Here is a 27,839-nt window from a genome sequence, read left to right as displayed (position 1 = left end):
GCCCCTGCCTGCCCTCCAGGGTTCCCTCCAGAGCAGGCCCGTGGCTGTCCTTGCGAGGAATGTTGGTGAAGAAGTCGGACGGGACTGGCCACCCGCTCCGCCAGGGACCCAGAGGGCTGGGGTGGGAGTTGGGGTGGGGGGTCAGCGAGGCCTGGGGGCGTAACTGAAGGGTGATGGGGAGGCCGCGAGGGGCGGCAGCGGAGAGCTCGGGTCTGGGACCAGGCGAGGGACCTGAGGCCCCGGAAGACGCCTGCGGGGTGGGCCGGGTGTCGCCCCCGCCCCCGGTCAGCACGCGCGAGCCGCAGTCCTCCGTGCGTCCCGCCCCTGGGCTGGAGCGAGGACCCTCCCCACAGCCAGCTCCTGCGCCCAACTCCTGCCACGCCCCTTCCGTCGAGGCCACGCCCCTTCCGTCGAGGCCACGCCCCTCCGCTCCAGACCCGGAGATCATGGTGGTGCTAAAGGGCGTTCCGGCGCTGCTGTCCCCTGAGCTGCTCTACGCCCTGGCGCGGATGGGGCACGGCGACGAGATCGGTGAGGGGCGGGGACAGGGCCTCGGGACCCCCACCCTTAGGCGAGGCGCGCGCGGGGCCCCCGCCACCCCAGGCCCTGCAGGGGTCCCGACCCAGACTGTGCCCCCAGCCGGGGGCGACGACTCCCCAAGCCCGGGAAGAGCCTGGTCCTGGGGTGGAGGCCTTGGTTTGGCCGTCCCGTCCCACTTCCCAATAGGACTCCCCCTACCCCACCCCCCACCCACATTTGGAAACTGGGGCCATGTTGGTTGGTGGCCAAGCCCCTGCCCAGACCTTGGTCGGCCCCAGGCGGTCACGAGGACGGTGGCCCTTGGTCCAGGCTGCGCCGCGTCCGGCAGGTCCGGCCCCTCCCCCAGCCAGGCTTTCTGGGGCCCCGGGGCCAAGTTCCCAGCTGCGGCCTCAAGCCCAGTGCGCTGCTCGTTCTCCAGACCCGCTCCCAGACGGCCCCCAAGGGGCCACACCTCTTTCTCTGGCGGTTTGCCTTTCCTGGAGCCCTGGACCTCGGCCGGGGGCTGCACCGGCGGCGCCCCAGGGGGTGGAACGGGGCGGGGGTCCCGAGTTCTGCCCTAGTCCTCAGCACCTGCAGCTTCTCCTGCTCTAGGAAGCTTCCTCTCCCCGCCCCCACCTCTGACGAGAGGGGTCGGGGAGGGCAGTGGGCGTGGTCTACCGTGTGCGACAGACAGGCGCCCCGAGGTCTGTGCCCACCCACGCGGACCCACCAGGGCATGTCTGACCGGGTTGCGTGGCTGTTCAGTTTTCGCAGACGTGAACTTCCCCACCGCCTCCATATGCAGGTGTGGGCCGGAGGAGATCCGCGCTGACGGTGAGCCACCGCCCCGGCAGGGAGGGGTTAGGCTGGAGAGGCAGTGCTCCCAGCTCTGCGCTCTCCAAGTGTTGCCCTGTGCCCCCATCCCCACTTACGCCCCAGCACCCACCGGTGACCCAGGGAGGGCCCCAGAAGTGACCCTGGGCCTCCTGCCCCATCTCAGGCACCTCTTGGTAGCTTCTTGCAAGTGGGGAAACTGAGGCCCAGTGGCTTGTGACTGGCTGAGCACTGATGCACCCCTGCTCCCCACAGCCCAGGTCAGGTGTTCAGCTTTTACTCTGCTATAGAAATCCCAGTACTAACCTCGCGGGCTCCGGGTGCCCACATGCTCTGTCTCTGGGACCCTCTGACCCTCAGGGGTGGGTGGAAGGCGTGACTCGGAGGGTCCTGGAGCCAGGGCCTCGAGGTGATGGTAGTAGCAGTTAGTACCAAGAGCAGGGGGATAGGGGGTGTGAGGACACCAGCGTCCTGCCCTGTGCTGTCCTACCTGGGCTGGCCCTGGGCTTGGCTGTCCCCCCGCCCTCAGCAATGCTCTGAGAGGACACAACTCTCCCTGCAAAATCGAGGCTACTGAGGCACAAAGATGTGAGATGTAGGGTAAACCAGCCCTTCTGGACAGGGGGCCAGTGGTCTGAGGCCCGTTCAATGGGCTGCTGACTCCAGACCCAGTGACCTTGGCTTCCACCCTCTGCTGAGGGAGATGAGCCAGCCATGCCTGGGTTTACACCATGGGCCAGAGGACCCAGCACGCTCTCCTCTCCAAGGAGGACAGGACAAGGTGGGCCATGGGAAAGGCCAGAATGCTGGAAGGTAAGGAGTGGCCAAGCTTCCGAGTGTCCCACAGGCCCTGCGAGTTAGTGCAAACAAGCGATGAGGAGTGAAGGCCAGCCACGCAGACAAGCCTAACCACGGAGAAGAGCAGAGAACACAGCAGAAGAAAATGCACTCAGGACAGCAGGGTTTCCCAGCCGCAGGCTAATAAGATGACAGCCGATTTTTGTCTTGTCCCCAGCCCCGTATTTTCCCGTTCCGTGCAACCAGCACAAGTCCCTTTAACAATGAGAAACCAGCTCCACAGGATGACAAGGACCTCGGAAACCAGTGGGCAGCCTGGGGCAGCCTGGGACAGAACAGCCTCTTCCCAAACCCCACTATCCTCATCACAGGAGAAAGGTGGCCACCCAGGGGTCATCGGGGGGTGCCAGGGTCAGGGAAGTGGCCCGGGTGCCCCTCCTGGTGGATGAGTAGGGGAGGTCACCACCAGTGGCCTATGAAGTACGGACTGGAGGGCAGGGCGAGCCCAGGGTAGGATGGTCACAGGTGCTGTGGCAGGGAGATGCCAGTGCGACTCCAGTAAGTGTCACCAGGCGAGCAGCAGGGGCTTGCATCCCCCGCCCTGTCCCGGGCCCGAGGCCATCCTAGCTGGCCAGCTTGGTGAGGCCCAGGGCGTGGACAGGCCCGGAGGGCAGGCAGCACTGTCGGTGGCTGGGTGGGACAGGGCTCCCGTCTGAAGCTGGCACTCCGCCCTAGGCCTGGGCATTCCACAGCTCCTGGAGGTTGTGCTGAAGCTGCTGCCACTGGACACCTACGTAGAGAGCCCGGTGAGTGCCTGTGGCCATGCCGCCCCCTCCCTGCCCTGGGCCTTGGTTTCTTCTGAGATCAGACCTCAGAGGACCCCTGAACTGTCATCCAGTGGGAGGGGAAGCTGGTACCAGGGCTGCTGGGTACATAGGCCACAGAGCTGAGCCCCCTCTCCCTAGGCTGCTGTCATGGAGCTGGTGCCCGGTGACAGGAAGATCGGCCTTCAGACCCCGGTGTGGAAGAGCTACCAGTCCATCCTCCTGGAGGCCGGCTGCGCGGTGAGGCTACAACCCACTCAGGGGGCTCTCGGGGACCCTCTGCACCTCTGTGGAGGCCGGTGGGAGTAACAGGGCCCCAAACCGCCCCCTACAGTTGTGGCTCACGTGCTCACCCTCCACAGAAAAGTGACCCTGGGGGTGTGGCTGTTCCCAGCCCCCAGCCTCTCACCTCTCAGGTTAGGGACCCTGTCGTGGCCTGGGGTGCGTCACCCACCCCAGCCTGTGTGAGCAGAGCCAGGGGCAAGGGAGGCACCCCTGGCCCCTGTCTTATGGCCGGAAACCTGGCCCAATGCTGTGTGTCACCCCTGCATTGTGGAAGGATGAATCTCTCCTCCCCAGGACTTCCCACCGACATGTCTTGGGCAGGACCCATTGAGGACAGGCTGCTGGGACTCCTGTCCTGGGCAGGGGCCCTCCTGCCCTTAGACCAACTCCAATAGACACAGGGCCCCAGGCAGCTGGCCACCACAGCCCCCCGTGTCCCTGCCTGCCCAGTCCTCACAGCTCAGAGGCTGAGCATCCTTGGGACCCCAGCCAGGAGAGCCAGTCGTGGAGCTCAGAGCGGCGTGTCTCCTCATGCCCCTGGCGCCTGCTTGGGCCCTGAGGCTTTCTGAGCAAGGCCCCTCCACCATGCCATTTTGCCTTCCAGAGCGCCCTGGCGAAGATAGAGAGGTTTGAGTTTTATGAGCGAGCCAAAAAGGCTTTTGCTGTTGTAGCAACTGGGTGAGTTCCGGCCGAGTACCTGGGGTCCCTTTGGGTCCTGCTGGTCAGGGTAGCTTTGGCTGGGACTGTCTGGGTCTGGGTCCCAGGGCCACTCCCTGTCCCCATGCTCAGCCCCGGCCCCACTGGGAATAGGACTGTCGGGATTCGCTTGAGGACTGGTCCCTGGACTTGCCTAGTGGGTGGGATGGAAGTGGGTGGGACAGGTGGCAGAGCCGGGGACCCAGCTTGGTGCTCAGCTCAGCTCCTTACGTAGGGAGACGGCCCTTTATGGAAACCTCATCCTCAAGAAGGGGGTGCTGGCCCCCGAGGCACTGATCTAGGCCTGGCGAAGACCCCTGGGCCCAGAGAGGAATCTGCATCTCTGGGCCAGACCACGGACAAACCGGCCCTGTCCTGCTCAGCCCAGACCACCCCCAACTGGGGACCCCGGGGGGCCAGGCCAGTCTTTGGGGGGTAGGGGGAGGTGCTGCTGACGGGGACTGGGCCTCACCCAATTTACAATAATGATGTGAAGTGTGGTGACTCCTCTCTGAAGTCAGAGGTTTCAACAACAGCCCCGTCCTCATAAAGACTTGTTCAGTGCCGAACACGAGGGAGGCCACTGGCTCCTCAGCGCGCCCCCCACCCCCATGCATCCTCAGGGAGGAAGGAAGGCCTCTCTCCTCCCTAAGGTCCGAGGCAGGTCCCTGGGTTCGGGACAAGAGCTCACAGGAGTAGAGGTCCTCTTGTGAGGAGACCCCGCGGAGGGCTGGGCTGGGCGGCCACGACTGCACTGCGAGAGCCTGGGTGTGAGCAGAGCAGCTGCCCAGGGGCCCTGAGTGGAGGGTCTGCAGTCAGCCCCAGAGCTGGGGGTGGTGGGCAGGGGTCATTCTGGGTGCTGGGGAGGGTGGGGATCGGTCATCTGTTCCCTCTCTCCAGTGGTTGAGTGCCTATTGAATACACAGGAGCCCGGTCTGTTCTGGGAAATGGGCTGGTGGGGGTGGGGAGGTGAAGGACAGGAGGACGTCCCTTGCGTCCCTTGCGTGGCCAGCAGGTAGAGGGACAGACTGCCTGCAGGCAGCATGCGGAAGGGAGGCTGTGATGGCTTCGGGATGAGGCTTGGGCTGGAGCTCAGGGTGGGGGTAGCCTGCCATCACTGCTCTGGACCCCAGGGTCTCCCCAAACGCTCCCACTCCCCTCCAGGCCTTCCTGTAGCCATGCGGCTGCTGTGCAGAAGCTGGTGCGCGGGGCGCCTGGGCCTCTAGGCCCCTCAGAGCCCGGGGCTGGTGTCCCAGCTGTCACAGAGAACCTGGGGGGCAGGCAGGCCCCCTGGGCTGGGGGTCCAGGTCTCAGCCTGGCCGGGCCCAGTCATTGCCAGGGCTTAACCTCAGACCCCTGACCCCACGGCCACCTCTAGCCACACAAAGGCCTTGCTTTAAACAGCTTTATTGAGACGTAACCGACCTAAAATAAGTTGCACACAGTCCAAGCGTACAGTCGAATGCCTTTGGATGTTGTCTACACGGGACAGCCTCTGGCCGCTGCCAGTGTCCTCCTGCTCACAAGGCTCGCACACATCCACGGCCCACCCCCGAAGCCCCAGCTCGCCCCGCCTCCCCAGGCACCCTCAGCCATGTGGCTGCACCCTCGGGCTGGAGGAGATGCCCCTGGGAAGTCCTGGCTCCGAGAGAGACTGGGCTACAAGCCACCCTGCTCTGCCCAGGGCCAAGGCCGCCACTGACCTTGGATCTGAGCTGGGCACCCCCAAATTGCTCAGAGTTGGCCACCCTTGACCTGACGGGGCAGGGGGAATGACCTACGGACCTGCTAACCCCCGTGCGTGCCATGCGGGATGCAGTCTGGGGCCTCCCCAGGCACCTGGCTCCCCGGATCTGGGGCAAGAGCAGGTACTAGGTGCACAGTGAGGAGGCTGGGGCCCATCCTGCTGCTTTGGGCAGGACCACGGACAGGTCATGGCCCAGTCTGGGGTCCCTTCTGCGGTGACGTGAAGATGACCTGGCCTGCTGGCACAGTGCCAGGTGGCGAGCACATGAGCCACTAGGGAGAGCCTTGGGGCGTGGGCTGCCATCCAAGTGCTCAGAGGGGACCCACGACAGGACACGGAATTCCAGGGCACCCCAGACAAGCCCGCAGTCCCCGGAGCAGCCGCATGCCTCAAAATCGAGCCCTGGATGGCCTCTGCCTGGAGCTCTGTTCGTCCCAACCAGTGGAGGGGCTCAGGCCGGGGTGTGGGAGACACTCCAGGCTTCCCTCTTGAGGCAGAGGCGTGATCGCCACACAGAAACCCCGACTGCCTTTGCACGAGTACTCCACACACGTTCAGTGCGTCAAATAGCCCCAGTGAGCCTGTGCCTGCAGCCACAAGGTTGGGCCGTGCCCTGGGGTCCGGCCCCTCAAACAGCACTGGACAAGCACCCAGAGAATGGGGAGGACCAGGAGCCTGGGCCTGAGTCCTGCACCACGGCCCAGCCTGAGCCCCTGTGCGTCTGAGCACCCAGTGATGCACCCTCCTGCTGTCTTTTTAGGGCCTATCTGTGGGGAGCTGACTGGTCCCAACCACTGACCTCTGCCATGCCCCGGGCCCCATCCCACCATCCAGGGAGGAGGCCTGAGGGGAGCCGATCATCCCAGGAGCAGGGGCGCTGGGTTGAGGGAGCTTTGGGGGCTCTTAGTGTTTGGAGACAAGCCTGTGGCACCAGGAGGACACAGGCTTTTCCTTGTCCCCGACAGAGCAGGCTAGGACCATGGTCACTGTTGCTGAAGACACATGTGGCCTCCACCCCTACGAGATTTATTTTTCCAGTTGGGGAGGGGTCAGGGCTCCCCAGAATCCTCCCTAGGGTGGTAGATGTGGTCTCGGTCCTCCTCTGGCCCTTGAAGCGCCTGGGGAAGTGACAGTGCCCAGGGCCAGAGCCCTGCCTCATCCTGGGCCTCCCTGGCCTCCTCGGGTGCTGGGTGGTACAGGTCATCACGGTCCAGCTCAGGATCCCACCTGGGGCTTGGAACATGGCCCAGGGTGTCCTCCATCCCTGCCTGGGCCTTGGTGCCTAAGGACAAGGAGATGGGATGGAGGCAAGCTTTCCCTCTGGAGGGAAGTCGACTCCACGGGGGCTCCGCTGCTGTGACCTTGCCCCCCCTTCACCTGGTGCCCACCTGACCTTGCCGTTTCTCCCACATGGCAGTGGCAAGGTTTGGTGCCGCTAGCAGCCCCAGGAGCTGGTTGTCCATTTTCAGAATGTCCACCACACGGGCGTCCCAGGCCCTACAAGCAGAGCTGGGTCAGGCCTCCCTGTGCAGGAGGAGCCAGGAGCCCCGCCAGTGAGGGCGCCCACCACTTTCTGAGCAGCCTCGAGGCGCTGGGCAGGAGACCTAGTGGGAGGTTGCTCCCCACCAGCGTCCTTGGTGGCTCTGTTCCATCCCTCGCCAGCGGCCCCAGGGGACCCCCGGACAAACACCACTGACCCCTCCACCGCCCAAGAGCTATGGCCAGGCACCCTCCACGGAACCCAGACCCGCCAGCCAGGCAACCGCCCCTGCTCCGCCGCATCCCTGAGCTATAGGGGCTCAGGAAGGTCGGAGAGTCCCTTGGGTGGCGTCCTAAGGATGTCCCCTGAGAAAACATCTTGGCCCAGCCCTGCGTCGTGGAGTCCTGGAAAACTTGGGCAAGAGCTCCCTCCTGTCCCAGAGGCCAGGCCTGTGCAGGCTGGGGAGTGGCTGTCTGTCCTCTGGCCTGGCCTGGCGTGGCCTGGCGTGGCCCTGGGGCAGAAGCCAGCCAGGGTTGCCTCATTGGAGTGCAGGGAAAGGGGCATGGCTTAGAAGCGCCTCTGTGGGTGGCTCAGTGGGTTAAACTTCTGCCTTTGGCTCGGGTCATGATCTCAGGGTCCTGGGAATGATCCCCGAATCGGGCCCTCTGCTCGGTGGGGAGCCTGCTTCCCCCCTCTCTTTGCCTGCCTCTCTGCCTACTTGTGATCTCTCTGTGTCAAATAGATAAAATATATATTTTTTTAAAAGTGCCTCTGTGGGTAACTATAACCCTGGGCATGGGGGTGGGGTAGCCATCCTGGAGGCTGCTAGGAGAGCTGGGGGATCATTCTGGAGCATCACCCCCTCTCGTAGGTCTCTGACAGATCCCACAGGATCCCATGCTGGTCGGAGCAGTGCCCCCTCCCCGAAGCTGCTGGGCAGGGCCTCCCCCCATCCACAAACGCCCTTAGCCTAGAGGGTTCCCAGAAGGGGCAACAGCAGGGGAATGTGGCAAGGGCTGCGGGGGACACTCACTCTTTTGTGTCCCGCTCAGGACCCCCGACTTGGCCTTTGGTCTTGATGAGGACCTGGAAGAGGGAGGTCACAGGTGTGGGGTCCATGTCAGAGAACACCTGCAGAGAGATGGCTCCAAGGCCCCCCCGGACCATACTTGCTGACTCCACCCCACCCTCTGGGGACAGGATTGAGGCCCTCTGGTTCCTGGAGAGACAGGGACACCCCTGGGGCTGCGTCTGCCCACCCCTCCCTGGCTGATGGCCTGAGGAAGGAGGGCCAGTTCCTCTGAGTCCAGCCCTCTGTGGAGCCAGGGGAGCACAGGGCAGTGAGTCGAACATGACGCTCGGGGAAGGGTGGTTGTCTGTTGCCCGAGGGGGTGGGCCTTCCCCTTCCCTACCCTCCCAGGTGTGCAAGGCTGAGTGGTCTGGACCCAAGGCGGGATGGGTGGGAAGAGGGCTGGGGAGACACGGCCTGACACCAGTTACACACACAGGTCACACCTGAGCGGCACGCATGAGGACGAGGAGGGGCTCGGACTCACAGGGCACATGAGTGTCATCAAGGGCCCCTCCCCCACCTGGTCCAGCAGGCGGCTGTGACAGGGGCCACTCCCACTCAGCCTGAGGCCCTCCCTGGTGCCCACAGGGCCCCCTGCTGCCCTGGGTGCCCTTTCTTCACTTTCCAGGCCGGTGGGGTGGGGCTCGCAGAGGAGCACACATACCTGGGGCAGGGAAGCTGGGCCTGCCTCCCCCAGCAGCAGAGCCAGCAGGCCAGTGACCAGGAGGAGCCTGAGGGGACCATACGGGAGAGTGAGAGGCAGGCCAGGGCTGCCCCTGCTCCTCAGTCTCCGGACAGGACACCTGGGTGGGCAGCCCGGCGTGCTGGCAGCTTGGGTCCCAGCTAGGGAGACCTGGGGCCAGGTCCACGGGTGGTTTCATCGTGTCTCCATCCCACAGACCAAGGACACACAGGCACAGGGGTGGGACCGCCACAGGCCCACACTTGCTCCCAGGGCCCCTCAGAGCAGGCACCACTGCCCGCTGCACCCAGCACTCTTGACAGACCCTCCACTGCAAGCTCAGGCCGCCAGGTGGACGTGATGGGCCATGCGCCACCCAGCTCCTGGCATCCGGGCCGGCAGCTGCACACGGGCACACTCCCCCTGGGGCACAGAGCAGTGAGGGCTCCCAGCACCCTAGGCTGAGTGCTGACAGGCTAGGACCCGGGGCAAGATCTCAGAGCGCTCTGTGTCCGTGGCACCCGGAAGCTGTGCACACGGCGCCCTCAGGGCCAGACAGCCCCTTGCTCATCTCAGAGCTGCGGCTGGACAGGGGTGCTGGTGCCCCGGCAGGAAGCCCAGGAGGAGGCGGGCAGGATGGGGTGCTCTTTCCAGACACATTCAACTTGACCCCTAGGGTAGCCAGGATGGCCAACAGGGGAGAGGGGCCAAAGACCAAGCCCCAGGCATGGAGTCTGAGGGGCCATGGCCAAAGGGAGGTGACACAGAAACATAGCACAGGAGAAGGATGGACCCAGCTGTAAAGGTCCTGGACACCTCATCCAAGACAGGAGAGGGGAGGATGGGAGACGGACGGGCGCCTGATGTGTGTGTGTGCATGCGTGTCTGTGCGTGTCTCTGCGCCTGTGTGCGTGTGTGCACACATGTGTGCACATGTGTACGTGTGCGTGTGTGTGCGTGTGCATGGTGTGTGTTCGTGATGTATACGGTGTGCGTGTGTGACAATGTGTGTCTTGTTAAAAAACAAGACAACACTCCCAAAATGGAATCGCTCACCCCGAGCCCCAGGTTACCAACCCGAACCCAGAACTGGATCCTTAGAGCAGCGAGGCGGGAACGGCCCGGTCAGCCCTGGGTGGGTCACCTGTCCCACAGGCCCCTGCGTCCGTCCCCTAAAGAAAAGCCGCCGTGCTGTGACCCACCTGCGTTTTGCTGCTGTGACGTCCTCGTCCCACCCCCTCCTGCCTGTAATTCACTTGCAGACCTCCGGGGGCCTCCTATCTGCTGGGTGGGACGCCCGATTTTAACCAATTTTGCTCAAATGAACTCAACATTTTCATATGCCTCTGTTTATCTTTTAGCAGTCTGGGCACGCAGGGCTCTTCCTGGCTCTCCGGGGAAGGGTTCTTTCTGTCTCTGCAGCTGGCATGGTGGCAGGCTGGGCAGGGCCGGGAGGAGCCGGGGAGCCCCAGGGAGCCCTGGGGGTCAGCAGGAGCCTCAAATCAAGACTTCCCACAAGCTGTCTCCTCACCCCACCGCCACAGATTCCAGTCCCACAAAGACCTTTGCCTCTTCTCCAAGTGGCTCAGCACTTCAGGGTGAGGGTTCCTGTAGACACCACGGGAGCCAAAGGGCAGGGGCGTGCTCTGGACTTCGGGTCATGGGCCTGGTCTCATTCAGCTGCCCTGCCTCTCCAGAGCACCAACTCCCAGATAGAGGCCGGCTCCCGTGCCGGCAGGGGCTGACCCACGGACCCGTGCCTACGTGTCTGGACTCCACACTACCACCATTCTGTCCAGCTCAGCCAGGGAAAGCACCTCATGGGAGAGGATGCTGCTAGGTCCAGAGACCTGGGATCCTGGCTGTGGGCCCCCTGTAGGCCTCTCTCCAGGAGGACAGCTCTGGGTTCCAAAGGGCTCCCAAGGCCCCCAGGCCACCCAGTGACCCACCTCTCTACAAGGGAGGTATGGCCTTTGGTTCACTCCAGGGTTCCAAGAGGAAGCCCCAGAACTGGAGGACAAGGGGAGAGCCCTGGCTAGAGGAGGAGGGAAGGGGACCCCCATGGGATGAAGGAAAGAGGGGACCCCTGCTTCCTGGGTGGTGTTCCCTCAGGGGACCATCTGACCCCTGCCCTCAGCCCCAGACAGCCTCCAGCCTCCTCTCTTGACCCAACCCTTTCTTTCCGGCAGTCACAGACCTGGTGCCTCCTCCCTCCCACACGAGGGGAGATTCCTTGCTGGGCCAAGGGACCCCAAGGGACAGCTATGCTCTCTCTTTCTCATGGGGGGCCCAGGGGTGGCCCTCAAAGCTGGTGCCCGGACGCAGACCACAGAGGGGCCACAGTCACTGGTAGCTCCGGATGGAGAGCTCTGGCAGCCCTGGGTACCGCAGCCAGACACTGGACCGAGGACAAAGAGCCACCCCCGCCTGCCCACCTCCCCGCTGACTCCCTCCCCTGCAGCCAGCCTGAGCCAGGAAGGAGGTGCCCCAGGGGCTGGGGGGTCTGGCTTCAAGGGCATCAGGCATTACCTCCTCATGATGGAGTCCCCTTCTCGGTGTAGACGGTGCTCTCGGGGACCTGTAGTTCCAGACCCAAGCACACAGTGACTCAGACACTGGCCCTGCTCCTCCCACCCAGGCTCCTCAGGGTTTTATGGCTCCGTGTGGGTGTATCCGGACAGAGGTCAGAGACCAGGGATCCCAAATGCACCGGTGACTCGTTCTACCCAGCTAGCTCCCCAGCTACTGTCACTCCCACGGCCCAGCCCACACCCATGAGAGGATGGATCTGAGGCAGCGGTGCCTCCCACCTCAGCACCCATGCTGGACCCTGCATGCCCCATGGCCCCTCCTCCTGGCCACCCACCTGCAAAGTGTTCTGACAATTGCAGGCCCGAGCTCTGCGACCCGGGGGCGCCGGACCCCAAACTGGGCTGTCTCGTTGGCTGGAAGCTAGAAAACCTTCCCCTGCCCTTTGCACTCTGGCATTCGGGGCACAGTCCCCCTCCTGGAGCTGGGTTTGCTAAGACACAGGCAAGGGACAGGGCTTCCCGCAGGTCGGAGTGAGGAACGGGCTCTGGACCGAGGCCCGAGGCCTGAGGCCCAGGTGCAGCTGAGAAGTGGGTGCTCTAACAGGCAGCTGAGCCTTGGGTCAGAAGGCGGGGCGCCAGCAGCCTCCTGGAGGGCGGTGGGCACACAGGCTTTGTGGGGGCACGTCAGGGGGGCAGCCCTAAACATACCTGCGGGCTCCCAGCTGTCAGGGCAGAGCCCCCCGGACCGACCGAACCCGGCCTTGAGCAGTGTCGGCACAGGAGGGACCCCCGGGGAAGCCAGGCGGCAGAGCCAGGGAGGACAAGTGACGGTGTGAGGTCAGTGCGCACAGCACAGGGGGACAATGCGCACATCCAGTCTGAGGGAATCGCTGAACCCCCATCTTCCCTGGGGGAGAGGCCAGAATCCAAAGTGGCTACGATCTAGTTTGTTTTTTGTTTCTTTTTTTGAATGAAGAGAATTGATTTTTTTAAAATATTTTATTTATTTATTCGACACAGATATCACAAGCAGGCAGAGAGGCAGGCAGAGAGAGAAAGGGGGAAGCAGGCTCCCCGGTGAGCAGAGAGCCCGATGTGGGGCTCAATCCCAGGAACCTGGGATCATGACCTGAGCTGAAGGCAGAGGCTTAACCCACTGAGCCACCCAGGCGCCCCGAGAATTGATTTTTTGAGCAAATTGAGGTACAGAGAAAAATCTAGCAGAAAGTAGAGCCCTCACCCACCCACCCCGGCTCACCATTTCCCCACCTTGGACATGTGGCATCAGCATGGCACCCTTGTTCCCTTGACAAGACAATTCAAACACGTATTTTTCAACTGAAAATTATAAGACAGGCAAAGAAACAAGAGAAGCATGACCACAATTAGGGGGACGCAGGTAATGGAAAGTGTCCCTGAGCCAACCCGGATGTCGGGCTTTGGGAACAACAGCTGATCGGAGCCTGCGGTAAATAACTAAAGGGAAGGATAATGAAATGTCTGAAGTAACTTCAACAAACAGAATTTTTTAAAGAATCAAATGGAAATTCTGGAATTAAAAAACATAATTACTAAAACTTAAAAATTCCCTAGAGGGTTCAGTAGAAGACACACCTAAGCATTTAATATCTTTAAGTTAGATCCACTCTTAAAGACGGATCAATAGAAATTGTCCAAGGAGGATACCCTAGGAGGCCAGTGTCACCCTGACTGCAGAGGCAAAGACACTACAAGGAAAAGAAAAGCATAGACTAGTATCCTCATGAACACCGACAACAAACTCTTAATAAAATACTAAAACACATAAAAAGGAATTTATTTTAGGAAGGCAAAATTGATTTAATATTCAAAAATGAATTACTATGTTGCACTATACTGATAAAATGAAGGACAGAGGGGTGCCTGGGTGGCTCAGTGGGATAAGCCTCTGCCTTTGGCTCAGGTCATGATCTCAGGGTCCTGGGATCGAGCCCCCAAAAAAATGAAGGACAGAGAACACATGAGCATTTTAATAGATGCAGAAAAGGAATCTGACAAAGTCCAGTTCCCACTTATGATAAAGGCTGGGAACTAGGAACTGTTCTAGGAACATGCCTGATGAGAAGACATGTACAAGACACCACAGCAAACCCGAATTCAGTGTAGGACGGACAGCTTTCTCCCTAAGACTGGGTTGGAGATGAAGACGCAGCTCTTCAGCGCCGTATAGTCGATGCCAAGCAGTGCGGCAAGAGAAGAAACCCGCTTGAACTGGAATGGAAAAGTAAAACCGTCTTTATTTGAGGAGGATGTGATCCCATATTTAGAAAGTTCTAAGGAATCCAAAAAGAAATTACTAAAAATAAATAAACGAGTATCAAGATCTCAGGATATAGTATCAACGTACGAAAATCAGTTGTCTCTATACACTAGCAATGAAAAATTTTATTGAAATTATGGGAAAAGTTGATTCATAATAACACTGGAAACAATGAAATAATAAGAACAAATCTAATGAAAGAAGCACAAGACTAGCGCTGAGAGAAGTTACAGATCTAAACTCACGTGTGGGACGCCGCAGGGCTCTGTGGGGTCAGTGTCTGACTCTTGATCTCAGCTCAGATCTTGAGCTCAGGGTTGTGAATTCAACCCCACGCTGGGCTCCATGCTGGGTGGAGCCTATTTTTAAAAAAAAATAAAAATGCATCATTCTTTTAAAAAAATGCATCATTTTTAAATGTAAAAGCTGAAATTATAAAACCCCTGGAAGAAAATAAACGAGAAAATTTTCATCACTTTGGGTTAGATAAAGAGTTCTTAAATACAACACCAAAAGCATGGTACGTAAAAGAAAAAAATGGATGTTGGACCTCATCAAAATGACCAAGTTCTGCACTTCAGAAGACACCACCGAGACCGTGAAGAGACACATCATGAACTGTGAGACACTGTTTGTGAATCATCTATTTGATAAAGGACTTGTATCCAGAATATATAAAGAGTTCTTACAACTCAATAGTAAGACAAAAATACCCGACTGAAAAATATTCGGAACATCTGAACAGGTATTTCACCAAAAATATGTAAGTGGCTAATAAAACCATAAAGAGATACTCAGCTAGCTTCATTAGTTATTGATATCGTTAGTTATCAATAACTAATTCGTTACTAGAATCAGGTTCAAAACACAGTGTGATATCACTACATGCCCTCTAGGTCAGTGTTAGGGCAGAATTGCTGCCCCCAAAATTCCTATGTTGAAGTTCTCATCTTCAGCACCTTAGAATGTGGTTGTATTTAGAAATGGGATCTTTAAAGAGATCATTAAGTTAAAATGGGGTCCTCTGGGGGGCACCTGACTGGCTCGGTCAGGGGAACATGCGGCTCTTGACCTTAGAGTCCTGAGTTCAAGCCCCAGCTTGGGTGTAGAGATTACTTAAATGAATGAACTTGAAAAAAAAAATGAGGTCATATGCATGGGCCAAATCCATTCTGATTAGTGTCCTTTTAAGAAGAGGAGATGAGGGGGGCGCCTGGGTGGCTCAGTGCGTTAAGCCTCTGCCTTCGGCTCCGGTCATGATCCCAGGGTCCTGGGATCGAGCCCCGCATCGGGCTCTCTGCTCAGCGGGGAGCCTGCTTCCCCCTCTCTCTCTGCCTCTCTGCCTACTTGTGATCTCTGTCTGTCAAATAAATAAATAAAAATCTTTAAAAAAAAAAAAAGAAGAAGAAGAAGAAGAGGAGATGAAAACAGGCACACACAGAGGAGCGGCCATCTGAAGACAACCCCAAAAGAGAAGCTTCAGAGGAAACAGCCCTGCCCTTGGTATCAGGCTTGAAGCCTCCAGCATCGCAGGAACCCATGGTGTAGCCACCCAGTCCGTGGCACTCGGTCCTGGTGGCCCTAGCTGACGACCACAGACGGCTATCTGGCTATTAGCAAAAAGTAACAAGTGTTAGCAGGAGGTGGAGAGAGTGGAACCCTCAGACATTTCCGGTGCCAGTGTAAAATGGTGCAGCCCCTTTGGGAAAAGGTTAGCATTTTCTTAAAAATTCAACCTAAGCTACCATCTGGCCTAGCAATTCCACTCTTAGGTACCTACCCAGAGAAGTGAGGCCAATGTCCACACAAACACATGTATGACGTTCCTAGCAACACCGTCTACTGTAGACAAAGCTGGAGACTGTCAGGCGCCCACCGGTGGGTAAAAGGGGCCCAGCCAGACCGTGGCTTTATTCACATTTTATTCAGCAGCAGAAGGGGCCAATCGCTGGTAACATGCTGTTTTCCTTGCTGTCTTCCACCGGCTGGGAGCCGGGGATGTGGAGCCTGACCCCAGCCAGGCCGAGCGCCGCACTCCATGGCCGGACAAATGCCTACCGGGCGCCTTGCGATGCAGGGGCTCAGGCACAACGGTGCCCGAGAAGGACAGGCTTGCCCTGGGAAAGCTGACGGCCCAGGGGCTTCAGGCGCTGAGACATGAGGAGGAGGCCTTCCTCCCGGGATGTGAAGGCCAAACCAAGGCGAGCAACAAGGAAAGTCTGAGCACCTGACCAAGGTCGGGGGTGGAGGGTGGGGGGCAGCCCAGATACCTCCAGGCCGAGAAGCCGCCCAGGCTCGGCTGGCCAGGGTGTGCGCTCCCCTGCAGTGAGGTGGTGTGAATGTGTGATGTGTGCGTGGTAGGCTATGCCCACCCCACCCCGCACAGCTCCAGTGGGGGGGGCGCAGTGGGAGCGCAGCGGTGGCTGCAGACGCAAATGCTCCCGTCCCTCCGCCTGCGTCTCCCAGGCAACAGCAGCCTCGGTCTCGGCTCGGCCCCTCCCCCGCCCCGCCCCGGCTGGGCTGCGAAGCGTCTGGAACCGCATCCTTCCTCCGCATCCTCGTCCTGCGACCGCATCGTGCAGCAGCTGCCCGTTGGAGCCGCCTGTGAGCCATTTCCACCTTTCTCCTTGTGGAGCGGGGGCAAGGGGAGTGTGCAAGAGTGTGTGCAGGGGAGTGTGCACGGGTGTGTGAGGTACGTGTACAGGTGCGTGTGCGGTGCACCTGTGCGAGATGCGTATGCAGGGATGGGGGGGGGTCACTGCGGCTGACCCAATGGCGGCCAGGTCGAGCCGGGGTCCTCCCTTGGGGTCTCGGCTGACGGGAGCGGGGAAGCTGTCCCCAGGCCTCCCGGACGATCTGGGGGCCTCCGCCGGGTGAGCCACTGCCTGGACCTTCCTGAAGAACCGTAGGTATCCAGCCTTGCACAGACCCGACGGCTGCCCGGATCTCCGCACAGTGGGGCAGCTTGGCGGGCGCGCGGGGGTGGGGGGTCGGACTGCTGAACATCAGGGCGCCCGCCACGGTCTGAGAGAGCCACTGGGAGGTGGGCGTCCCCGAGGTGGGGAGGGGGTGCCGGTTCCAGAATCCGTTCAGCTCTGTCTGAGGGTGGGAGAGAGCTGGGGCAGGGGGAGTGGCGGGGGTGGGTGGCGGGGCGCGGAGGCACAAGCGGCGGAGGAACCAGACCACGGAGAAGCTCTGCTGGCACCGACAGCGGGGTGGCCGTGGCGGGGGCGGCTGAGCGGCGGTCAGGAGGCGGGCAGAGAGATATTTCTCCAGAACCACCTGCCGCAGCCCCTGGACGCGGGGCCACAGGTGGCTGGTGTGTGGGAAGCCAAAGCTGGGGGCAGGCCCGCGCTTCTCCTCCCAGGAGCCCTCCTCCCTGGGCTGCGCTCGCAGTTCACCTACCCTAGAACCAAAAGCCGAACCCAGGACGGCCCCAGGGCAGCGGCTGGGGCGGGGCGGGGGGGCGGTGTAGGGGCGCGGGGGCGGAGGCGTGTGCTCCGCTGGCTTTCGGCAAAGCACGCAGTGCCCAGCGCTCCGCAGTGACATGCACGCTCCCGACGGGCGCGGGACGCTCGAGCCCAGACCGCACAAGCCCGCGCCCCTCCGCACGGGCGCGCGCCCTTCTGCGTGACGCAGCAGATGACGGGGGCGGTGAACGCGGGTCCGCGACCGCGGATCTGCCGCTGGGTGTCCGTAGTGCGCTCAGCTAAGGAAGGGCCCTCGTCCCGCCTCTCCATGCGTGCGTCGGTCCGTCCGCACAGCCTCCCCACCTGTCCCGTGCCCCCTCCCCAAACGTCGGAGAGGAGCATGCACCGCCCCCACCCACGAGTCCACGGCGGGTAGGAGCAGATGAACCGCTGGAGAAGACACTATTACAGCGCAGGGCGGACGGGGTTGGGGGGGCAGCGGGAGGAGTGGGGGCGAACCCCTAGTCCACGGAGCTCTGTGTCTGTCGTGTGAATGAGCCCAGCCAGCCTTCCCGGAGGCCCCCATGACTCAGCAAGGGAGATGAATTCGGGGGAGGGGGTCGCACACGCAGCCCAGCCCCTTCCCCAGCATTCTGCTTGGGGCATGAGGCCTGGAACCAGACGCGCAGAGTCCGGAAGGCCCCAAATGGCCCCTTTCCTTCATGAAGATGTGTCATCCCCGGCTCCGTTTCCATGGAAACCCGCGGTGACGTAACATAGACGTCACGCCTTGTCGGAGGAGTTGGAGCTTAGGTTTGGCTCCTAGAGGACCCCAGAGGCGGAGCTCCTGGTACGAGGAGGCCTCCTGTGGGGACTGTGCAGACCCGGGCCCAGCCTTCCAGCGGGCGTGGCCACCAACCCGAGACTGGCGGAGCTGGGGGCTGCGGGGCTGCGGGGCGGTCACACGCTCTGCCCCTCCGCGCTCTGCCCTGCAAATGGCAGGCTGGACTGGTGAGCCGCGGGGGCACTGCCGCCAGAAGGCCCCCGGCCCCCTCGCACTGGAGCGGCACACCCCTCCCGCCCCTGCGGAGCTCCTCCAGCCCTGGGCACTTGCCGCTCCTCCGCCCAGCTCCTCCCTGCAGTCCCCACCTCCGTGGCACCTTGCCTGCGCTGCTGAGCCTTTTTCCTCCTCGCACTGGAAAGCCCGACCTCTTTATATTCGTACTCCAATGTCCCCGTGTCCGTCTGCCTCACAGAGAGGGGACCTTGTCGCGGGGTCCGCGTGAAGAATGACCCATCGCCCGCCTGTCTGGGCCAGGTGCGGAGGCGTCAGTGAGTCCTCCCCAGGCCGCTCCCCTGCCAAGCCCCACTCTCCTCAGGGAAAGTCCTCCAGCCAGGGAGTGGAGTTGGGGGCGCTTTGCTGACCTGTAAGGGCCCTGGGCCTGGTGCGTAAATCCAAGGAAGGGCCCCAGCTCAGGGCCCTAAGGGGACATTCCTCCGTGGCGGAAAGCCCACGAGGGGGTGCCCCCTCTTGCCCAGCCGGCTGCATCTCGCAGGGCCGACAGTGCGGCTCCTGCTACCCCCCCCCCCCCCCCCGCCCCGTCCTCCACAGCCCTGACCTCCCTGCCCAGCACTGTGCACACTCTCCATCCTGGGCATCTCTCTGCTCTGGGTGGGAGCTCCCCCGCCCCCACCACGTAGTCCCACCCTGCTTGTCCTGGCGTCTGGGTTGTGAGAGGCTGGGTCACCTCTGTGCCTGGTGGGCACCTGTGCTGGGGTGGGGGGGGTGCTGCTACAGGGAGAGGTGTTTGGGGCAGAAGTTTGGGGCTTCAGAGGCACAGCAGTCTTTGTAGGATGGGTGCAGGCGGTGGCCAGGGATGGGAGCAGAGCCCTTGGGGCTCTGCCCTTGAGTCCTCACAAGGAAGGTAGTCGAGGGACGACCAGGCCACCGTGGCCAAGGGGCTCACTTTCTCTGTTCAGGAGAACATCAGGGTCCAAATCCTGGGGGAGGGTATGGGGTAGCTGGGCCTCCGCCACCAACCTGCTGTCCTTTGGTTGTTGGTTTCAATCATTTGGAACACTTTTTGTTGTGAAATACAATGACTATTCAGAAGAGGACATAAAACAGACGTGCAGCCTGATGATTGAAGGTAAGTGCTCCCCAGTCATCCACCATCCAAGTGAAGACTAGAAATCCCCACCTCTCCCTAAAGCTGCTACCTCCCCCAAAGCTCCCCCCCCCCAGACTCTCCAGATTCAGAAGCAATGAATTCCTCTGGACCCCCAGAGTGCATGTCCCTAATTGCCCGTGATTGGTTCCTAAAGGTTATGGTTAGAGATGGCTTGTTCTTGAACCTGCCTTTGTGCCTGGCTTCTGTTGGCCTCATCTGGTGGGCTTTGGGGCTGTGCCTGCCTTCAGCTATGACCCTTCACTGGGTAGGAATGCCCCCATCCATTTACTTGCTTTCCTCCGGATGTTGCGTGGTCGTGAGTGCTTCTGGGAACAGCGCTGCTCTCCACGTTCGTGTGAGCCCTGTCTCTTTGCTGGGTGTCCGCCTGGAGTGAGGGCTGGTCACAGTTGGACAAGTGTGGATTATGTGGGTCCACACCACCTGTATGGCATCCTTCGTTCCTTGAGCTCTCCTGGACTTGGGTGGGCTTTGGTGTATCTCCTTAAGCTGGTTCTAATTTGTCTCCCTCATGGACGAATGAGGGGGCAGCTTTTTAGTATTCATGGACCTTTGAAACCCTTCTCTGTCCATTTTCCAATTAGGTTTCTCTTTCTTCCTCTTTATCAGCTGGAGCCGTTCTTCACACACTTTAGACAGACATCTGCCTGTCCCGGCTTCCTTGGGTGGCTGTCAGGCACGAGCACTAGTGGGTGGCTTAAAACAACGGACATTTCTTCTTTGACAGGCGCTGGAGGCACGAAGCTGGACATCAAGGGCCGGGAAGGGCCGTGCTCCCTTTGAGGCTCTAGGGAAGGATCCTTCCTGCCTCTCCCAGCTCTGGCAACCCCAGGCATCCCTTCGCTTGTGAATGCTTCCCTCTGACCCCTGCCTCCTTCTGGACATGACCACCTCCCTGTGTGTGTCCAAATTTCCCCCTTCTGCAAGGACACCAGTCATTGGGTTAGGGCCCCTGTAATCCAGTATGACGGCATCTTCACTTGATCTCATCAGCAAAGTCCCCGTTTCCTAGTAAGGTCACACTCACAAGTAGTGGGGGTTAGGACCTGAGCATTTCTGGATGAGCCTCAGGTCCTTTGCTACGACATGTTCCAAATATCTTCTCCACTCTTGCATTCTGTTTCCGTTTTTGGAGGCTATGTTTTGCTAAGTGGGAGTTCTTAATTTTAATGTAGTCCTTTTATGGTTGATACTTAATTCTCATATTGAGGAACTCTTCCCCCCCCCAGACCAGGAAAATATTCTCCTGTGTTATTTTCAAGATGCCTTCCCAACGGAGGCATACCCACCTGGAGTAGATTTCTGTGTGTGCTGGGAGGCAGGGCTTAGGTGCCCTGTTTTCCGTGCGGACATCTGTTTATCAACAGGTGGCCATGCCCCCTGCTTTGCACAGCAACTCTGTCACAAGTCCGTGGTCTGTGCATGTGTGCGTCACATGGGGCTTTGTGCACCAACATCAGTGCCACACAGCCGTGTAAGCGGGACGCCTGCCGATGAGTCCCCCTCTTGCTCTGTGACAAGATGTCACACGTGTTCTTGCCCCAAAATTACGATGTTTGGCGAGTTCACACACACAGAAATTCTGCTGGGCTGTCCACTGGCATTTATTCATCCTACAGATACAGTTTGGGGGAAAAGGACATGTTTAAACTTGGAACCTTCCAAAATCCATGACGGTTTTGTTCCCCACTTATTAAGGAAGTTGGGTCTCCTTTCGTCTTAGTCAATGATGTTTTGCCTGAGGTCTTTCATGATTTTCCATGTGGAATTCCCCCATTTCTCTTAAGTCTGCTCCTGAGCGTTTGACATTTCCAATACTGTTTAAATGGAGTCTTTCAAAAATGTATTTTCTAATTTTTTGTCACCGCTGCATAGAAATATAATGACTCCTAAAAGCCTTGGACGGACCCTGCTGGACTCTCCCTCCAGTCTTGGTCATGGGTCCACAGATTCACGTGGATTTTCTACACACACGACGTCCGATCCGTGAGCAGTGACAGTATCACCTGATCTCCAGGCCTTATCGCATCCGCTGTTCCTCCCCTACAGCTTGGCTCAGACTTCCAGGACCATGGTTTATAGAACTGATAATAAAAGGCCTTTTTATCTCCTTCCTCATCTTGAAGGCAAAGCTTTCACTGTTCATATGCAGTAAGGGTTGGCGTAGGGAATTTTGTGGCTGGCCTTTATCAATCAGATTAAGGACGCCCCTAGAGTGCTAATAGACTTTCAAAATAATAAATGGATGTTGAATCTTGTCAAATACTTTTCCAGATATTATTGAAATTAATCAAATGACTTTTTAAAAAGATCTTATTTATTTAAGAGAAAGAGATGTGGGGGAGGGGCGGGGAGAGAGAGAATCTCAAGCAGACTCCCCACTGAGCAGGGAACCAGATGCGGCCTCGATCCTGCGACCCTGAGATCATGACCTGAGCTGAAATCCAGACTCGGACCATTAACCAACTGAGCCCCCCAGGCTCCCTGGGGGTCATTGTCGTTGAGCAAGGTAGCTGCTCTCAGGATATGCGCTAGAGCCTGCTGGCCCAGTGGACTGTGCCAGTGTTGAGTGCCTGGGCATTCACTGGTCAGAGACTCCACCCGGTGCCCAAATCTAGGGCCCATGGGGAGACCAGAAGGCGGGAAGGGACAGAGGCCCAATTCGACCTCGGAGGAGGGCCTGTCTGTGCATGGCCTCCCTGCCCTGGCATGATAACACAGAAACTTATCCAGAGAATACAAGTTCTTCTGGGCATCCTACCTTTAAGTGTCCACTGGGGCCAGCCTCACAAGCTCGCATGGACATCTGCTAGGTGGTGAGTGGGCAGTGACATGTGACTACCTCCAGACAGGACAAGGACCACCGCTCACCATGGTGAAGCTGGGTTGCAGCTTCTCTGGCAAGCCGGGCAAAGACCCCGGGGACCAGGACGGGGCTACCACGGACAGCGTCCCTCTGATCAGCCCCCTGGATGTGAGCCAGCTCCAGCCGCCTTTCCCTGACCAGGTGAGGGCCTCAGCTGGCACGAAGGGCTGTTCCAAGACTGCCCTGGGCGTAGAGGGCCGTGGGCTAAGGGTTATTTAGATGTGGTCTCCCCCCAACACACAGGAGAGCAAGCAGAGGAAGGGCTGGGCTGGGCCAAAACCCTAGTTGGCCACAGGCTCTCTGTGCGAACTGGTCAGCTCTCCAGCTGGTCACCCAGAGTCACCTGTGCACTGTGAGGCGGGGGACTGGCTGCAGGCTGACCGTCAGGACTCACATGCCATCTTGCAGACAGTGTCCAACTCACGGTGCCACCCGGCAGGGTCTCAGCAAGGAAAATGCCTTCCCTGCGGGCCCGAGGCAGGGTCCTTAGGCCGTGACTGAGAGAGCGCAGCTTTTGGAGGAATCTGGAGGAAGCAGGCCCAGCTCTGGAGTGGCCTTGCCTCACCCCACCTGCGCTCTGGAGTGTGACCATCACCAGGAGTTGTCCCAGCAGGAGGGCAGGTGGCAGCCATCTGTACCCATGTCAGTCAACTTTCGGCTGGGGACCATGGGGTGGGGACCTCAGGCATTGACAGGTGTGCCCATTGGCCGAGGGCAGTTCTCCAGGGATCTGGGCAGGCTTCAGTGGTGTCTGCTCTAGTTCTGGACCGTGTTCTCAACAGACAGGTGGGCCCACTGTTTGCCCCTTGGGAGCACTCACACAGCACAGGACTGGAGTTGCCTGGGCCGCTTCGTGGTAGGGGCCTGGAGACTCTGGGAGCCAGAGGGGGAGGTGTACTTCCTGGAGGAAGGAGCCAAGCTGTGGAACAGCTACAGGGGCAGCTCCTAGCAGGGAGAGCTGACACCCTTAGAACTGAAGGCAGCCAGCAGACTGAGGGGCTCCATCTGTGGGCCCCAAGGCCGCCATGGCCCAGCAGGCATCCAGCATCCCTCTTCCCCTAGCCTTGGCTTGTAAACAGGGGAGCCTAGCCCACTAGACAGTCCTGGCAGCCGGTCAGCACCACAGCACTGATGGGCAGCGGCCCCTGAACCTCTCCTCGTCCTCCCAGTTTAGGGTCTTTCTGGGTCATCTCTTTCTGCAGGTGGTTATCAAGACGCAGACGGAGTATCAGCTTTCCTCCCCGGACCAGCCAAAGAAGTTTCCTGACCTGGAGGCCCAGAAGCTGGCCTGTAACCACCCAGAGGAAGGGCGCAGGGTAACCTCCCACCCCGTCCCATGCTGCCCAGTGGTCACTTCCAGGGGGAGGCAGGGCAGGGGAGATGGAGAGCAGGCAGCTGCAGGTGTGGAGGCCAGACGCCAGCCAGGTTGCCTGGAGGCCCCTTGCTCGCTCACGTGCTCTCACCCCAGTCAGAAGCCTTCCTCCTGCTATAAAGGGGGTGAGGGTAGCCGCTGTCTTCAGAGGTGCTGCCCAGAGACAGTCTGGGCCACCCCTGCTCCTGCGAGGGCCCCGTTTTTCCCAGGGGCTCACGTGTCTCTTCCTTAGTGACTGGGGTTCGGTATGCAGTACGGAAGGCCACTTCTGCCACATATCTGGCTAATACTTTTTTCTCCGAAAACGATGGTTTTTGTTATTTTTAGCATACCATTTCTAAAGCCGCTTGTTTTTCATCAGTGAAACGTGCTCCGTCTCCTTTCCTCCCCTGCTTGGAGCTAGAAGCGCCCCTGCCCCCAGAGGCCACTGAGCCCCTGATGGCTGCCCTGGCCCTCGCAGGGCTTCACAGCCCCCTCCATGGCGTCCTTCTCCTTTTCACCCGCCCCTGCAGCTGCCCACGGCGCGGATGATCGCCTTTGCCATGGCGCTCCTGGGCTGTGTCCTAATCATGTACAAGGCCATCTGGTATGACCAGTTCACCTGCCCAGACGGCTTCCTGCTTCGGGTAAGGCCTGGGGGAGCAGCGGGACCGCTTGGGGAGTGGGGCAGTCCAGGCCTTCCTGCGCTGCGATGCCCTCCGTGCCATCTGGGCGGGGTGTCCCCGGGAAAGCCCGGGAGGTGGGCTGCCTGCCCTCCCCCACCCAGAGAAGACCCCCTCCGGCGCCGCCCGCTGCCCCTGACCCGCCCCCTCCCGCAGCACAAGATCTGCACCCCGCTGACCCTGGAGATGTACTACACCGAGATGGACCCCGAGCGCCACCGCAGCATCCTGGCGGCCATCGGGGCCTACCCGCTGAGCCGCAAGCACGGCACCGAGACGCCCGCGGCCTGGGGGGAGAGCTACCGCGCCGTCAAGGAAGGGCCCAAGGCGCCCACCCAGGCGGGCGCGGCGGGCGCGGCGGGGGCGGCGGCTGCGGCGGGGGCGGGGGCGGCCACCGAGCCCCCCAGCAAGGTCTCGGCGCAGGGAGAGAAAGAGGAAGCGCAGAAGGCCGCTGGCAGCGCCCCGCCCCCGGCCCCCCAGTGATGGCCTCGGAGCCTGCAGCCCGGGTAGGTGCGCTGGGGGGTGCTGGGGGCCGGGCGGGGACTGATGGAGGGCGTGGGGGGGGCGTTGTCCGGTGAACTGGAAGCCGGGGGGGGGGGGGGGGGGGGATCCCGCGACCTGGAAGCGGAGGGGCGGGGGGCTCAGCCACGCACTCCTTCCCACGCAGGTGGGCGGTGGGGGGTCACCTGCCCCCTCGCAGCGCCTGCTCTCCCCCTCCTCCCCTCTGTCTTGGCAGCGCCCCGCCGGCACCTGTGACCGCCCTCGCCCGACGCTCTCCCATGCTGTGGTCGCCTGCTTCCAGGACTCCTCGCTGATGCCCCTGCCCCCAGCCCGAGCTTGTAGCTCTGTTGCTTTTCTCTAAGTAAAGATTCACATCCGCCTGGGTCTCGTGTTTCTCCTGAGCATCCTCCCCGCGGGCCTCTTTCCTGCCTTCCCAACCCCGGCGAGGGCGTCCTGTCTCCCGCCACTGCCCGGAGGGACCCCTGAGGGATCCCGAAGAGCCGGTGGAGGGGCGGGGAGCCGGCCTGGGCGCCAAGACCCAGCGTGGACAGCGCTTTGTCTGGCCCATCGCTCCGCTCAGCTCGCCGCCAAGAAACAAGCTGTTCCGGGGATCCTCTGGGACCCGAGCTCCATCCCTGACTGCCCCCAGCCCTCCCTGCAGCAGAGCTCCTCTTCCTCCTGCTGCGGCTGGGCTCCCCCACCCCATTGGACAGGAGCGGCTGAACCCCCTGTTCTGGGCAAGCACCCCCAGTTCCCGACCCCAACCCAACCGCCTCGCCCACAGCAGAGAGTCACTGAAGAAATGAGAGAATGCATGGATCCACGGGGCCCTGGGCCTCCTGGAAGAGGGGACGTGAGCCCATTCCTGGGACATGAGAGGGCTCCCTGCTCCCAGAGCACCCCCATCTCCCACTCCCTTGGAGCGAGAGAGGAGGTGGGAGGTCCGAGGGTGTTGGAGTCGGCAAGAGTCTGTTTACCCAGCCCACAGCGCGACCCACCTCCCCCTCTGCTTCAGCCCTGTGAAGCCCAGGTCTGCTCCTGCCCAGCTAGGCCTGACCATGGCCCCTACTCCAGCACCTGTCCTCCTCTGAGGGCTTTGATCCTAGGCCCTGATACCCCACCTGGTGAGAGGTGAGCTCAGGCCCTAGCACTAAGGGCTGGGATGGGGGTAGGGACGACAGCCTTGGGAGCTCATGCAAAAGAAGCAGACAGGAAAGAGACAGGCTTTTTCAACAGGGTCACCTAGTGTTGGGTGACATGGGTCAGAGTCCTGGAGGAGGCCCCTCTTGGCCCTAGTGCTGTCCTGTGGGGGGACACAGGGCCCAGCACTCAGACAACGTGGGACCATCTGGCCTCCAGACCAAGGAGGCAAGGTGAGGGGTCTGAGCAGCTTTGGAACAGGGGGCAGTGACCAGGAAGTGAGACAGGTGTTCAAAGTGTTCCGAGAAACCACGGACACGCTGGAGGCCAGGTGGGGGGCATGGGGGTGGACAGGTCAGGGCTGGGCTGTGAGTACTGTGTCTATCATCACTGGGCTCCTGTCTGTCCAGCCAGCCCTCCATGCATCCATCCACTCACCTGCCACTCATGACCTGTCATCTGTCCCCCTGTTCCCTCTTTCTCTAGCAGGTACCAGCTCTCTGACTGTCATCTGACTGAAGTGCTTCTGAGCCTTGGAGAGAAAGTCACCTCTTAACTCTTAAATAGCTCAGTGTGGATTTCCCAAGAAGGGCATGTTCTTACGTCACTTTGTGCAATGGTCAAAATCAGGAGCTTAACTTTGATACAATACTCTTATTTAATTCGTGTACCTTAGTAATATTTTCCCAACTGTCTCAACAATGTCCTTCATAGCAAAAAAAAAAAAAAAAAATCTGGCCTGGGATGCGGTCCAAGAGCCCGGCCACATCCTCCTTACTGGTTTCTCCCCTGGGGCAGCTCAGTCTGTCTGTGGTGACCTTCACGGTTTGAAGCACGCAGGCCAGGTAATCTGTAGACTGGCCTCAGCTTACGTGCGTGAGGCGTGTTGTCGTGAGCAGCTGGAGGCTGCATCCCCAGGAGTGATGCCGTGTCCCCCTCAGTGTCACATGGGTGTGACATCAGGAGCCACGTGAGGTCTGCTTGTCTGCCCCACGGTTGACTTAGATCACTCGGCTAAGGTAGCTTTGATGAGCCTCGTGACCTTACCATTTGCCCTTTGGAAATTAATACACATTTTGTGGGAAGATATTCTGAGACGATGTAATTATCTTGGTCCTCACCAACCCCTCCCTCGTTTAGCATCCACTGACAATCCTTGTCTGAATCAGTCATGCTATATTTTCCAAGCGGCGATTGTCTGAATTCAGCATTTTTTCTACTCTTAGCTAGTTGACATTCTATTCATTTACCATAAAGAAAAGCTCTCCCTTCTCCCCTTTCATTTTTATACATCAGTGTGGCCTACTGATTCCCATCTTACTTGATCAGCTAAACCCATCGTCAGTATTTGTTTTTGTGTTCACATTGTTTTGTATCTGGCTCAGGGAAGTCAGTCTCTGGGCGCTTCCTAACTTTCTGGCACGAAGGTGCTCCAGGCTTGACTGGTGCTACGGGGGTCTGGGCGCTGGTCGCGGGCTTTCCTCCGGCCCCCTCGGTGCATCGGGCCAGTGTGATCTATGTGATACATGACGCACGATGTTCACAGTCACACACACACAACCTGCGTTTCCCTCCTCTCCGTGCATCTGGGTGTGCACATATACACACGTGCATGGGTGTGCACGTGTGTGTGTGTGCACAGATGCAATCCCCACGAGTCCACACAGCACGCCCAGACAATACCTGTAGACTGTGAGCGCGAACCATGTGCACACATCTCCATGACTTCAGAGTGATGCCTCTAATCCCAACCCCAAAACATCAGGTTCGTTCTAGTTCCCCCCTCCCTTACTGATAACGCCCCCCTCCAACACAGAGAAACCTATTCTCGGTGTATTTGTTTGCTTAGGGTTAGAATACACGGGCGTCCTTTTCAGAACTGGTAAGCCATAGCATGAGTCTCAGACGCGCAGGGCTAGCGTCGGGGCCGCT

General features: G+C 59.9%; 3 protein-coding genes across 5 annotated transcripts; 2 read left to right on the top strand and 1 right to left on the bottom strand.

Moving 5' to 3' along the window:
• Positions 1-383: 383 nt before the first annotated feature.
• FUOM (fucose mutarotase) lies at positions 384-7,847 on the top strand. Of its 3 annotated transcripts, none has more exons than XM_047702771.1 (6): positions 384-531; positions 1,285-1,353; positions 2,887-2,957; positions 3,117-3,215; positions 3,865-3,938; positions 7,366-7,847. In XM_047702771.1, the coding sequence occupies exons 1-6, from the start codon at positions 447-449 to the stop codon at positions 7,397-7,399; spliced, it is 432 nt and encodes a 143-aa protein (XP_047558727.1). In that variant the 5' UTR covers positions 384-446; the 3' UTR covers positions 7,400-7,847. The 3 variants fall into 3 exon arrangements, with proteins under 3 accessions (XP_047558727.1, XP_047558726.1, XP_047558728.1); XM_047702770.1 differs by lacking the exon at positions 7,366-7,847 and adding an exon at positions 4,192-4,489; XM_047702772.1 differs by lacking the exons at positions 1,285-1,353; positions 7,366-7,847 and adding an exon at positions 4,192-4,489 and having other exon boundaries at positions 419-531.
• On the bottom strand, positions 6,687-11,609 carry PRAP1 (proline rich acidic protein 1). Its single transcript, XM_047702773.1, has 5 exons — positions 11,467-11,609; positions 8,920-8,986; positions 8,217-8,269; positions 7,097-7,200; positions 6,687-6,985 (listed from the first exon to the last, which is right to left on the bottom strand). The coding sequence occupies exons 1-5, from the start codon at positions 11,472-11,474 to the stop codon at positions 6,753-6,755; spliced, it is 465 nt and encodes a 154-aa protein (XP_047558729.1). The 5' UTR covers positions 11,475-11,609; the 3' UTR covers positions 6,687-6,752.
• Positions 11,610-16,170: 4,561 nt separating this feature from the next.
• Positions 16,171-25,149, top strand: CALY (calcyon neuron specific vesicular protein). The gene is given in 9 exon segments (XM_047702769.1): positions 16,171-16,283; positions 16,286-16,357; positions 16,359-16,418; positions 16,421-16,471; positions 22,215-22,373; positions 23,435-23,548; positions 24,117-24,230; positions 24,423-24,772; positions 25,003-25,149. Coding segments are annotated over 8 exon segments (978 nt in total). The 5' UTR covers positions 16,171-16,202; the 3' UTR covers positions 24,750-24,772; positions 25,003-25,149.
• The last annotated feature ends 2,690 nt before the right edge of the window (positions 25,150-27,839 follow it).

The sequence above is a fragment of the Lutra lutra genome, chromosome 14 (assembly GCF_902655055.1).
Source record: "Lutra lutra chromosome 14, mLutLut1.2, whole genome shotgun sequence".
NCBI classification, from domain to species: Eukaryota; Metazoa; Chordata; class Mammalia; order Carnivora; family Mustelidae; genus Lutra; species Lutra lutra.
This window is presented reverse-complemented; position numbering and strand designations above follow the sequence as displayed.

Excerpts from the sequence above, each read along its gene's own strand:
- FUOM (XM_047702770.1), top strand. The coding sequence starts at position 447 with ATGGTGGTGCTAAAGGGCGTTCCGGCGCTGCTGTCCCCTGAGCTGCTC. Across the intron at positions 3,216-3,864 it reads TCCTGGAGGCCGGCTGCGCG|AGCGCCCTGGCGAAGATAGA; the intron begins GTGAGGCTACAA and ends TTTGCCTTCCAG. Across the intron at positions 3,939-4,191 it reads TTTGCTGTTGTAGCAACTGG|GGAGACGGCCCTTTATGGAA; the intron begins GTGAGTTCCGGC and ends CTCCTTACGTAG.
- PRAP1 (XM_047702773.1), bottom strand. Across the intron at positions 7,201-8,216 it reads CCTGAGCGGGACACAAAAGA|GGCCTGGGACGCCCGTGTGG; the intron begins GTGAGTGTCCCC and ends CTCTGCTTGTAG. Across the intron at positions 6,986-7,096 it reads CATGTGGGAGAAACGGCAAG|GCACCAAGGCCCAGGCAGGG; the intron begins GTCAGGTGGGCA and ends CCTTGTCCTTAG.